At 44.9% G+C, this 13862-nt stretch overlaps 1 protein-coding gene across 1 annotated transcript in view; it reads left to right on the forward strand.

Annotated features, from left to right (window-relative positions):
• The window catches only part of LOC144124608 (uncharacterized), a 165344-nt gene that overhangs the window by 121126 nt on the left and 30356 nt on the right, over positions 1-13862 (forward strand). The window contains exon 7 of the mRNA XM_077657399.1: positions 650-789. Coding sequence (XP_077513525.1) covers positions 650-789 — 140 coding nt within the window. The remainder of the gene's footprint in view (positions 1-649; positions 790-13862) is intronic.

The following is a 13862-nucleotide window of genomic DNA, read 5'->3' on the forward strand; positions in this document are numbered from 1 at the left end:
TGTCTTCGTCCCGAAGACAGTCTCCAGCTGAAACATTGGCTAGCACACCGAGCTTTCCTATCTGCACTTGTTCATCTTCTCTGCCTTCTCTGTACCGCGAGACTTGACACGGCGCTTTTTAGATGTCGAAGATTAATACAATACTGCATCAAATGTTGTCCTAAGTGCGTAGCCCTTGGGGTCCACATCTCAACTACGATATAATCGCACTCGTCCATGTTACTCTGAGAATGTCGGATATCAAGGACCGACTGGAATTTGCACGTCGTACTTATAAGTAAATCAGTCTGTCTGTGGGGTTTTGCTTCGTAAGAAAGGAACGAGATAGATTTTCTTAGTTTTACTCGCATCGCGCATAGTCTCGTTAAATTTACAGAATCGGTTCTGCCTGTCTAGATACAGAATGTACTCCATTGCTTGGTGTTTATTGTCGAACATAGTGTTTTTGTCTTTGTACTAGAAACCTAATATTGCACTTATTATGCCATTGAGAATAGCTAGTAATTATTGCTGAACTTTAGAACCACTAAAGAAAATGATTGAACCAGTGCATTTTTTCAGTGTTCACAAATAGGACATAAATAGCTTCCTTTATTTTTTCTGTTCTTTCGGAAAAGCATAAAGAGTGGTACTTTGTATGTGTTTGCAGGTCTCGTCGCCAGTGTTGTCAGCAAACGCTCCTGCGCCGTTAAGCAGGCTCACTTTCACGGTGTGCCTTCTACATCCCACAGTAATGTATATATTCACTGGCTCCAAGAAGAGCTCTTCGACGCGTCATCTCGCATGATTGTGAGTATGCATATTGCAATAGCATTCGGCTTTTAAACGTAGAAAAAGAAAAATTTCCAGTCCTGCTATGTGGAGACAGTTTGCACAAAATTTATTCCAGAATTTAAAAAGCACGTGTGCATTTTCTTATTGAATAATTAGTGCTTAGTTCTGAGCACGCACCTTTGATCTCCGCATCTTTAAGCACTTTTACTATGAAGTACAGTTCCTCTTGTCATACTGTTGTTTCACTAGAGTTCTGCCATCCTGAATGCAGGCGTTCGTAATAGCCGATGCTATTAAGTGCGTTATTTCAGCTTTATAGTTGGCATGTGGTTTTCGATTCCTGAGTTCGTAATACCCGATGCTATTAAGTGCGTTACTTCAGCTTTATGGTTGGCATGTGGTTCTCGCTTCCTGACTGTGTTTTGGAAGCTGTATAGTGTTTCGGTATTATATAATCTTTTTCTCTATTTACTGCTGTAAATATTCATTTGTATTGGATATTATGTCTTTTCGGAACAAGCGTCATGATGGCTGCTGCCGTCTTGTTTATAATTATCTAAGGGTTATATGGGCTTTATGGTATTAGTCTTCCAAGGAGCCCCTCCCATCGGCATTGTCCTCGGTGCCATGAGAATATTATCAAGCATTACGTGTACGCCTCTGTCATCACTGTTAACTACGCCCTTTTATTCCACGAAGACCTCACTTGCGTTCGGCCTCAGAGGAGGAGGAGGGAAAGCAGGAAAAACTGTATTAAAAAGAAGGGAAGTTGTTCGAGCTTATGGATGGGGCCTTATACCACGGCTCCACTGACTTCAGCTGCCATGAGCACTTCTTGGATTAGGGCCCGTTGGTCCTCAAGCTAATCGCTGATTAGTAGCGCCTCCCACCGTTCAAAAGACGTTTTTTCTGCCTGCAGAGCGCTCGTATTAGTTCTACATCCCACGAAATGTGGAAGATTATTAGGGCGGGTCTGGCACAAGGGACATGTGTGGGCGTAGAATGTTGGGTGTATGAGATGTAGTCTATAGAGGTATGGAAAGTGTTCGTCTGTATCTGCCGCCAAGATACGGCATGGTATGTATCTAAATTCTTATAAGTGCGAGCTTAAGCCAGGAACTAAATAGAACGTGTGGTGATGTTTCACAACCTTAATAGTAATACAAAAGTGACAGTGTTCAGAGCAGTCATGGCGCCCTGTCTTGAAACTGACGCTGCATAAAGGAGCCATCAAAACCGTGCGAAGTGCTCAGGAAGTCGACACGTTAAGCAACCGTGGGTAGTTTTTTTTTAACAAAACGTGTCTGTTTATAGTACAAAATTCTTTGAAGAATGAGGTGTTTCAGCAAGTAGAAACAACGCGCTTAATAAAAGCGTTGTATATTTAGCATTATACTTGGGGTAATCCAAAAAGCTAGGTGATGTTCTTTTATTTTCTTTTTTATTCTGAAAGTCAACAGGCAGTTTATAACATCGGTGCCTTTCGCCAGAAGCAGGTTGTAAGAAATCTATTTCGCGAAGAATTAATCTAAGCAGGTGTGCGCCCAAAGAGAGTACACACGTTTTTTCGTGTAATGAAAAAAAGTGCTATTCTACTGAACTCGTCCCGCATAATTCCCGCTAAAAGAAAGAGGAGAAAAAGAATACAAACCTAAGAAAACTTTAATCATTGTTGATAAAGACGACAAAATAGCGGCTTTATCTTCGTTGTTATTAATATACCACACACTTCCTCCTCCTTTTTCCGATAATTGGTTGGAAATTAAACAATCAGTAGCAGCGTGTTGTCGCTGCAACTGCAAATTATATGTATTCTAGAATTTGACCTTTTTAGTGCCACCTTTTGGAAGAAAACATTCAGTAAGAAGCTTGATATACTAAACACTTTTTTTCAGATTTACCTGTTCTCAGGACACCTCTTGACTGCCTACGCAGCGTCTGTGGTCGTTTCCCTGTTGCTTGAGTTTCCTTTACACAGCCTAGAGAATGCTGTTCTTGGAAAAGCATAATACGGCGAATGTTGGTTTCTATTCACAACAATTCCCTGCAAATTTGCAGGCGAGAGAAATTTTCATATTACACAAGTCCGTTTGAAATATTTTATTTCCTGCTTTAATGTGGACTTCACTCTTTTCTAAATCAGTGCGTCTAGTGCGAAGTTCTCTGAGCGACACAAATAAAGTATTTCCTTCTGACCTGCTCCAAATGAAAAAGTGTATCTTTTTTTAAATTCCAGCCGCGCGAATGTTAACGTAGGCAATCTTCCTCTTTTTCATGGCCGCTAACACAGCGCCTGCCACAGCCGACTGTCTGCGCCATACATAAAAATTTTCGCATAGCACTTCTTCATAGTTTCAGTCTGGTGCCAAGGTTAACAAGCAAAGCGATTTTCCTAGCTCTTCAGATTTTCTGAAATTATTGTTTATTTAGCCAGCCCTGTACACAAGAATATTTCTGCACGTGCGGCTTGCTCCTCTTCTTTGCTTTAGTTTGCATACGACATTTTCTTGAATATCATATGCGAAAAAAAATACAGCAGCTCAAATAAGCTTCAGATTCTTCCAGAAAGAGCGAAACAAGGCCTTCACCTAACCTCTATCGGTTATAAGCTTTTAAAAGACAACTTGAAAAAAAAATTTGCATGACTACTTCGCGATGTTCGGACCTGTTAGCAGCTTGTTCAGTGAAGCTCGGATTGTGCAAACATATTCAAGCCTGCCAAACGCTCAGACAACTTAGGAAGTTCTCCGTATCCTAACAAAACGTGGGGAATGGCAATCTGATCCAAATAATAATAAAGCTATCTGTAACAATGTTTTCCAGTTTGTATTCCCAAAACAGATCTCAAAGCGTTTTGCAACAGCATACCCGATCCTGCAGCTACGGGCATGATAAACGGACAGAGAGGTCAAAAAGAACACGGAAAAAGAGCACTGGGTAGAAACCGACCTTTTCATGTCAAATTCCTCGCTTGGACGGAGCACAAAGCCTCGAAAAATAAGACAAGAAAATTGGGGGTGCTTACCCCCTACGGTAAAGCGGCAACCCAAGTGACAAAACTAAAGCAGTTATTTTCAGGGCAAGAAAGAAGCCGCTTAAATTTAATCATATTGTTAAATATGCTGGACAACAAATTGATATTTTACATGAACATAAGATCCTAGGAGTTATTTTTTCATCTCATCTTAGCTGGGATTCGCAAGTCCATAGCCTCTGTAGAAAACTCTGGCCAACAACTGGAGCACTCTCTCGTTGCCGAGCACTTCTCCCTACGAAAATAAAGCTGCATATATATTACGCTCTATTTTCATCTCATTTAAATTACTGTAGCCTTATTTGGCTTACCACAACAAAAACAAACATTCAAAAAAACTTGCGCTACAATAAAAGGCCATTCGCTATATTGCCAGTGTTTCGTTCCTACACTCGACCCAAATGCTATTTCCCTCATACAAAATCGCTAGAGCTAATAACATATAGGATTTCCGTATTTTGCGTTCTTTCTTCTTCTCAACTACTGAGCAGAAGAATGTTTTGGTACAAACTGCAAGCATTACACCCAAAAAGAACAGTTATACCTACTCGTAGTACTGAATTATGGCATATTCTGCATTTCCGCACAATCTACAAATTTCAGTCATTGCAGCACAACCTCCCACAAATACTAAATCAGCATCAATATGCCAAGGTAATTTCATTTAAACAGCTTCAAGAATCCTTTTCCAAAATATAAGTAGTCGCGTTTCTGATGTATGTTTGCTTCACTGACCTATTATTTCTCGTACCTGTATGCTATCTTGATTTCAGTTATGATTGTACTAATCTACAGTTTTATTCAAATATGTATGTATGATGTATTCTTGGGTTATTTCTGATAATATTTAGAAACTAAGCTTGTTTGTGTTTTGAATACTACTCAAGGTTAATATTGTATAGTGTCTGCTATTCTAGATCTTTCCATTGTTTCTCTTAACTATTGTTAATAACTATATCGGCACTGTCTTGTAGAGGTTGTCTGGGCCATGTCAAGCTGTGATTTCACAGCTTTTAGCCCAGATATCCTTTCAAACTTCTGGTAAAATAAAATGAATTGAATTGAATTCAATTATCGCGTAATTCACTGGCCCATTTGTTGAGGTATCGACATGAACCTCTATTGCCAATGTAAAACCGCTTCAAGACCAACGAACGGAATGCGCCGCCTTCTCTGTGTAACCAGCGATGTGGCCACGATGTTGCTTGAAAGGCTTTATGCTGCAGTGATAAAAAATAGCGAAGGAGGGAGGCATGGAGTTTAGGGGTAGCCTTTTGTTTGGCTATAAGTACTGCATACGGCAGAGTTACCCTAGGACAAGATATGCATTCATCAATATGCTTGGGATAACTTTTTATAAATAAGTTTCTGCGCAGTGGTTTTTGATTACATTTCTGGAAATCCCAGTTCTCGATGAAAGGCCTTACAGAAATGGCGGCTTTTCTCCACTTGTTCCATTACAAGCGTCAGTCGTGCTCCAAAGCTGCTTCATCCGCTGAATATTTTCCCAGAACATGAGCTCAGAAGGTGTGCAGAGCCTTTGCGAAACTTGTGGAGCCTGAAACTTCATATATTCTCCCAAATTTGTGAATTTTCAGAGAAGCCTTTCTGCTGATGGGCCAGCCGAGATGGATGTGCGTTTTGCAGCATGTTTCATAAAGTAATATTAAACAGCCTCGAAAGGGAACAGTAGTACAAGCTTTCTTCTGGCCTGGTGCTAGGCTTCTCTTGGGTGAAAAGCTTGGAAAATTGGTCTCTATGGCCACACCTTGTGCAGCCGAAAAAAAGGGCCGCAATGGGTTTAACAGCACATGATGAATTTCCATCTCTCGCAGATAGATTTTCCATTGAAAAGGTTGAGGGCACCAAGGGTTCTCTTCACCCTTTTTCACCCCATAAGATTCGAGCAGCATGCCGGGGGAAATCTTGCACCCATTAGAAAACCGGTTGTTGCCCTTCGCACTGGTATCTGATCGAGCAGCTCCCGAATGCGAGGTGGATGCTCTTCCACAAGGCAAACGCTTCGGTTAAGCTTGAATAATTTCACGTTATTTTCGTTCCCAAGCACCACCGGCAATCTTCGTTCGGCCGAAAAGCACCGTGCGAAAGTGACTTCGTGAACTTCTTTTAACTTTCAATCCCGTGCATTCCTTCCCCCCTTTCCTTTTTCAACTTATGCCTCATGGCACACTTCTCGAATAAAAAAAGAAAGAAAAGCACCGTGCATGCTTCATCGTCATCGCTGAAGGACTCACAATGTTTAGGTAGATGCTGCCTACGTGCTGCGTCTAAGATGAAGGCATGGCCGTGTAAACGTTTGTTAATGCAGTGGCCTATCTGGCCTACATACATTTTGCCATAGCTAAGCGGAATCTCATCGATGACTTTCATTCTGCAAGGCACAAACTTTTTTTATGGTTGGTTCAGCACCCAACCTTCTTTTTTTTATCTTTCTTGGTTAAAGAGGGCAAACTGAGCAGCTTGAAGGGCACAAAAAAATGAACCTCAACCTTGTGAACTTCAGCTATCACCTCGAACTTCTACCTCTCGCATTTGTCCCACCCTTGGGGCTTTTGAATTTAGGCGTAAGGACTTGAAAAAGGATCAGGTACAGGTTAGTTCAGCCGCGTTAGTTCGTCATCTTCGGTTTAATGGTTTCGCGCATGCTTCTCTTCAGGCTGTCGCCGAGTCCTTGCTGAAGTTATCATTGCTGCGAGGGAAAGAAATGGAAGCGAAGTTCTTGAAGCTTCGCAGATTGCGAAAATTGTCCCTGACAAATGTGTAAGTGAGGCTTCCATCCACTTGTATAGTAAGGAATTGGGTTTTCTTGATTTGACGGGATTATTGTGCGTCTGATGGCATTGGGGGTTTGGGGCACATGCGCTTTGCTGTTGAAGAAAGAAGGCATTGTTCTGTGTTTGTCCCATGTGCCCAGTTTTTTGCATCCCGTTTTTGAGGAGTTTTCCTGTTCACATAATACTTTCCCATGCCTGCGTGCAGAAACCTAATTTAGTAGGCGAATACCTCCGCAATGAAATGATTCGCCTTAAACTGTGTACCATCGTCCTGTGGCCCACAAGATGTGGCTTAAGAAGGCATTTTGCGTAAGCTAGAAAAACTAAACTTTTCGTTTTGCAAACCGGGCGCCACTTTTTCTTTCTTGGTTGCATACTGCCGCCTTACGTCGTTTGTTTTTCAAGTTCTGTTTGTCCGCGGTGGCAGGCGCCCTGATCTACTTGGGACGCGAGACTCGAGTGGACTCTTCATGAACACCCGTTATCTCGAGCAACACCTTCTTGGATGTTTGAGGTTGTCGTCAGTTTTTTAAGCGTCTCACCTCTAAAACTCTCTGCCGCCCTTTTCTGAGTGCTGCCTAGAAAGCAGGCATTTTGGGTTTCGATTGCCACACACTAAGGTAGAAAACCGCCAAAATACTCTGTGCGTGACAAGTTCTTCCAATAAATAATTTGAGTACATCGTCTCCCTGCCTATACACTAAGACCTTGCCATGTACTCAGAGCCATATGACTTTATCATCGCTTGACTGCCGCTGTGCATGCACGTGCTAAACAGTGATGCTTAAGCAACTAAGCAAGCATACTGCATGCGAAAAATATGAGAAAATGCTTTAGAAGAGAAGGCACATATTTGAGGTTGACGGATTTTTTTGGCGCAAGGGCCCTCCCCCATAAGCCCCGTGCTCAGTGACGTGCTCAGTGCCCAGTGACGAAAGTGTGAGCAACAGTCTTGGCAGTGATGTTTAAAATAAGGATGGCCACCGCCCAGCATGCGTAGCGGTCTACAAAGGTCATCAAGTACGCCTCTCTTTGCAATACTTCGCCGGTCCCACAAAGTCCAAAGGTATGTGGCCAAATCCTGCATCCGTAATGGGAAGGCCTTCAATGGTGCCACGATGTGCCTCGGAACCTCGTACCGTCGGCGCGTGACATTCAAAGAACGGCCTTGCTACCAAATCTTCCGGTCGCAGTAGCTTTTGCAGCTTAATAGGTTACTTTTTGTACAGTAGACATTTTCCTCTTTGAGAGGCGGGCTCAGATGCGCAATATTAGCACGCAACCACCGATAGCTTCAAAATGCGATACTACGATGCACTATGAATTTGATAGAACTAATAAGATGATGATGGCCAAAATAGTTCAGTTCCCGCGAGTAATAATGCAATTACCTGCAAAAAAGGCAGCATTATAGAGGCAAAATAAATATTTTGGTGTTTTAAAAATACATCTTTTAAAAGTGTCTGAGCGTATCGAAAATTCGTGCCACATATTTGTTAAGGTATATAACGGGACGACATGACAAAAAGGAATTTGTGCATCCTGTAAGGTGTTGTATAAAGGTATCGTGTTAATAATTAGAAAAATAAATAGCAGAAACTCGATTCCGAGTTTTTTTATAGTTAAGCTTGATCATAACTGCTTCAGAAGTTGCTGCAGGCGCAGCTCCATACGGCCAGCAAACGAACTATAACTGCATCGCACTCATCCTTGTCATGCTCTGGAAGTCACTGATTGATTACCGACTCTAATCAGTACGGTATTATCTGCACCTTGGTTGGTCTGAAGTTTTCGCCTACGTAATAAAAATGCCGGAAATATTAGTTTTTTTTACTAGAAGAACTCAGTAAAATAATCCAGTTAAAGTTTTAGTATACCGCATTTTAATATGAATATTTGGCGGCACTGTTCTGTCCACGCCAACCAGGAGATTCTGTGGATGGGAAAGGGATCAAGAAGAAAGGAAGAAATGTGGATTATGCCAAAGGTCACTGTAGTTGTAGTACTCCCGGTGGGCGTACTGAGAGAGACAATTTGAGTAAGAAGAAACGGAATGGAGTAGCTGAATTATAATCCCTTAATTGTTTTTGCGGGGAAGGGGAGATGATGCAGGCTGACTTCTGAGCGCGCCGAAGTTTTCCTGTACGTAACCAATGATAAGCATCACCATTATAAAAACACTGAAGGACTCTGGCATCATCTATAGAGTATAGACAGTTTACAGCGCGCAGTTCTTCCATATGAGACCAGATGGCGCCACGGACGCGCTCAGAACACGGCGCCGTTACGGGCCTCATAAGTCGCTGGCGTTTACGCCTCGTTGCAGTAATGGAAATATCGCGGATAGCAGCCGTAGTGTTCTTTATACGAAGACCTGGAAAGGCAGAGGAAATACGTGCTACGTGCTGTGCTGTGGATTGCAAGAATTGCGACTGAGAGTTAAAGGTGCGGGATGCGATCGTTTGCGAGCCTTACGGAACCAAACTGCTCAAGGACGTACCGCCCCTGTTCGCTGCCGAACAGTGGCCGCGGGCGAACGCGACAAACACGTTCGCCAGTGCTAGATAGCGAATATAAAAAATAAAGGTTACGATCTTGGAAAATCTACAAGGTTAAGTGCACAACATAGTCACATGAAGAAGCTGTTCCGCCACTGAAACCGTCAGTTCGTGCTTTAATTTGCTCTGCAGTTGCGCCTGAGTGTGTAGCGAGGCCCCATAGCTCGTAAGTCAAGGTGTGCGGCAAATATAATAACAGCAGCGCCCGAGGCCGAATTTAAAACGGAAAAGAAGCCAAGCTACTGTAGATCGTGCAGTGCACAGCCGTGCGAACGGATAACGCTTACCGTCTGGGTATTATATGACGTTTTGGTGCTACTTTTAAACTTCGCTCCAAGTAGCGCGGTTTTCATTGACCATGTTCTGAATTAAGCATTGCTGGTGTGCTAGGTGGCTGTCACTTCCTCGCGGTCCATGCGCGACAGTCACTAAAAGTGACTCCACATTCAAGCCAGCGCCGCTCAAAGTGATGCCGATTACTAACCACCAACGTGACCTCGAGCATTTTCATGTCCGCATATCGAGCGTATAACGAGCCACAATTTTACATGTGAGGCTGACATAATTGTGAACTTCGTGTAGCGTTAACGCTTTTCCATGCGCGTGTTCTGACAATAATATCGCGGAATCCTTCGAAACGATGGCGCGCCAGCTCGTGAAAGCTGCTTGACGCAGGTTACTGCTACCGTGATAGTTACATTTGTATATCTATTTATTTTTGTCACCTTTCTGTTTTTAAGAAACCAGTAGAAAATATGCACCAGTAGAAAACATGCAAAAAAGTATAGTTAACAGGTTGCAAACAAATGCGTACGATGTGCATGGGAGCGTCTTAGAGTGGTGTCTGCATGCATGTACACAATACAACGACCTGCTCTGCCGCAGGAGCATTAAACCTTGCCGTCTTAGATAATATCGACAAAAATATAATTAAGCAAAGCCTTCTGCAGATGCAAAGACAAGCATAGGCGATCCATCTGTTGGATTGCTCCGCGACATGAAGCCCGACACTGTTTTCACGGCTCCAGCGATCAAATTAGGGTTCTCGCAGGTCCTTCGAATCTTTGGCAAATCATAGTGTCTTCTTCCAACTATTTTACAACCGTATCAGCGGAAACACTGCCTGTCGGAACCAAACCGTCAGACGCGGCAGCGGTCGGGACGAGGCGCGCGCTGAGCAGTCAGGAGGCGTGTAATGGCGGCGTGATCACGTGATCAAAGATGACAGCCCCCATGATACGGCGCTGTAAAGCGTCGGTATTTTCAGCGGAGCCGTAGCTTGGAATTCATTTGTGCGTTCTCTCAATTTCAATATCGCATGCTATGAAGTGCTTTGCTCATATTTATGGTTGGCTGCAGGCAGCTCATTTCTCGAACCGTTGCTGTCTGTATTATGATTTTTCACTATTTTATCTGTATTTCCCGCTTTAATTTGACAAATGTTTAATACTTTTTTCAAAATTCTCCTTTTTCTGAAAAAAGAGCCATAATTACTGCTGTTTTCAAGGCTATTTACGCAGAAAATGTGATTTAATGTTCTCGTAGGGCTGAATACCGCCCCTTTCATCTGAAATGTCGTCAGCAACATGACATCACTATAAATAAACAAAGATAAATTACTGAAAAATGTGTTTAATTTGAGTGGATCAGAAGATAGGATTATTGCACATGTGGCTTGGAAGTATAGGAATAACGCCCCAAAACGACTGTGACATTCCTTGTGTGCTACGAGGTACATTCCTTGTGTGTGCATCGAGTTGGGGCTTAAGGCCGCCCCTCTTTTCCAGCTGCATACCTTTGCAGAAAGCAGGACGCCGGCACACGCGGAAACCGAGAGCCCCCGAGTACATACGGGGAACGAAAATTGTCGCTTGACGCACGGACCCCCTCCCCCCCCCCCCCCTTTCGACGTGGGCTATCGCCGGGAAGGCACCCACAGCTTCCCGCCGTGCCTAGTGAACAAAAGCGCATTCCCAGGAGGGCCGTGACGGACACCTGTCATGGCGGACAGGCAAGACTCGCCAAGAATGTGGGAAGACAGGGGCGACCCTTAATCTGGTTTCCCGGAGCGACAGACGAACCCCTTCATGCTTATTAGCTGTGTCCCGCCGTCGGTAGCCCGGCAGCATCGTGGGCCCTTTCGCCCCCTCCTCTGTTGCTGACGGGCGACGCGGACCGATGGTGGGTGGCGGTATGCAAGCATGGGGCAAGGATTAGCTCCGAAGGGAGAGCCTGTGGATACTCTCACTTGAGAGAGAGTTGTGGCGTTTTTGTTTATTTAGTTTGTGTTGTTAACAAGACTCTGGGTTCGAGGCTAAGCCCAACCCAAGGGGTTGTCCCCATCTCGCATGTTATTTTTGATTGGAGAATTGATGCTTTGGGCGGGCCACTGAAAATGACCGCCCTTAGTCCTTTGTTAATCAAGTGCTTAAAAGCGCATGTAAACGGATGCAGTCCAGTCTGAGCTGGGGCTCCATGCTTAGCATGTAATGTGATGCTACTTAGGCACTAACCTGCCCGGTCGATGAGTAAAGTAGTGCAAAGTTTGTTCTTTTGTAAATTCAGTTCTGCTTTTTCCAGTTTAACTCTCCGTATATGTATGTTGTAAAATTATGCTCTGCTGTCATCATCTACAAGCTCGCCTCCTGTTCATCTTCCAAGCCGAACGACACTAGAGGAAGGGTTTGTGAACCATCCTCGAAGAAACGGACGACTATTGAAATTCTACTGCATACACGCTCAGGACGACATCGTTCGCGAAGAGGGCCTTCAGCGCCGAAGCCCGACGGCGTGCAGCTTCTGCCAGCAACCGCTCGAGCCCAACTCCGGAGCCACTCCATCGCCCCCATGAAGTCGTCGGCACGTAAGCTCGGACGCCCCAGCCTCTGATGTATAATCTTAATCATGTGTAATTATTGAAGATACCTGTTTGTTTAAACTGAGCCATACGGTGTCTCTTTGCCTCTCCGTCCCGTGTGGACCTGCGCATTATGGGGGTCATCACACTGGTGTCAGAAGTGGGGTCTCAAAAGCAAATGTCCTCTGAATGCTGCGACATTCATGACTTCAAAATTGTAATCAAAAGGGATTCACGGGACTGATTGTGGTACTTTTACCCCCATTTGAGAGGCTTGAGGCACCGGAGGGCTTGAAAAAAAAAATGTCTTTATCTGAGGGAGCTCCCACTCCACAGCCGTCGCTCGGAGCAAGCATGCTGGCATTAGGAAGCGTCATTCCGACGTTTACGGGAGATAAGACAGGGGTTCCAATCTGCGATTTCTTTTCCATGCTAGAAGAGATTGGGAAAATGGGGGGATGGTCCGATGCTCAAATGCTGGGAATGGCGAGGTGTAAGATGGCAGGAGCTGCTCATGATTTTGCATGGCGAGACGAAAAAGTAAAATCCACAAAATCATTTGCGGAATTTAAGAAGCTCGCGTTAGAGCATTTTGACACTGAACCATGTCACGTGCGAGTACAGAGGTTCCGTGACGCCGGACAGATGGTAGGGGAGGACGTGCGAACGTTTGCGTCGCGGCTTCAGCGCTTAGCGCGCGATACGTTAAGCAGGGAGGAGGAAGGAGACCAGCTTAAGAAGAAATACGCGGAGGATATACTTAAAGAGGAAATGACCGCTTTGTTCGTGGCTGGTCTGCAAGACCCCGTGCGCCGGTTCGTGCTCTCGCGCAAGCCGAGCAATTTCGACCAAGCCGTGGAGGCCGCATTGGATGAGGAACAAAATGAGGCGTTAACGACAGCCGCAGCGAGAGTACGCGTCATAGAGAGAGCGGTGCTCAACCCTGAGGTTGCTCTCTTGACAGAGCGGTTAGATCGCTTAGAACAGCTGCTATCTCAGCAGGTAGAATGCCAGGTTGAAGCGCGCGCTCAACAGCGCCCATTCGCTGGAAACCGGAGACCGCCACAAAGCTACAGGCGCGGTATGCGAGATTTTGAAGAAATCGTATGCTTCGCTTGCCAGGGTCGCGGACACATCGCCAGGTTCTGCCAAAACGTGCGCCGTGGGGAGCCACAAAGAGAAGCAGGCGAGACACGCCCTAAGCAAGCCTACAGCGGGGCTCCAGATACCGAGACAACAAACTAGTTAGTCCTCCCCAGCCTGAGGAGCGTGGGGAGGGAGCAGTAGATGATGAGGTGGTGGTAGTTTGTGTGGCCGACGAGGCATGCCCTGTTGTGCGTTGCAAGTTAAATGGTTGTTGTATGGAATTGTTGATAGATACGGGGTCAAAGGTGACATTGCTTAAGGAGAGCAGTTTTAACACGCTTCGAAGGAAGGGGGACCGCGAGGTGTTGGAAGCGTCTGGTGGTATGGCAACCAAATTTGTAGGCATAACGGGGGATCCTCTTGGCATAAGTGGACTCTACCGGTTACACTTCTCTCTCGGCGGAATTGCATTGGAGCACCCCTGCTACGTATGCCCGGACACGGTGTCTCTGCCAAACGGAGTGTCAGGTATATTAGGGCAGGATTTTTTGAGAAAAGGGAAGGTAGTAGTCTCATTCTCTGAGGAAGAGGTTAATGCGGGCGGCTCAAAAGTTCCGTTTTTGAACAGGAGAGGGGCTGAGATTCGCATTACCGATATTGACACCCGTCAAACAGTGGGATCATTGGAGAAGGTATATTCGCGGGTTGCCGTCCGGCTGGTCGAGGAGGCGGTCGTCCTTCCTTGGTCGGAGCACATT

Source organism: Amblyomma americanum, chromosome 3, assembly GCF_052857255.1.
Source record: "Amblyomma americanum isolate KBUSLIRL-KWMA chromosome 3, ASM5285725v1, whole genome shotgun sequence".
NCBI lineage: Eukaryota > Metazoa > Arthropoda > Arachnida > Ixodida > Ixodidae > Amblyomma > Amblyomma americanum.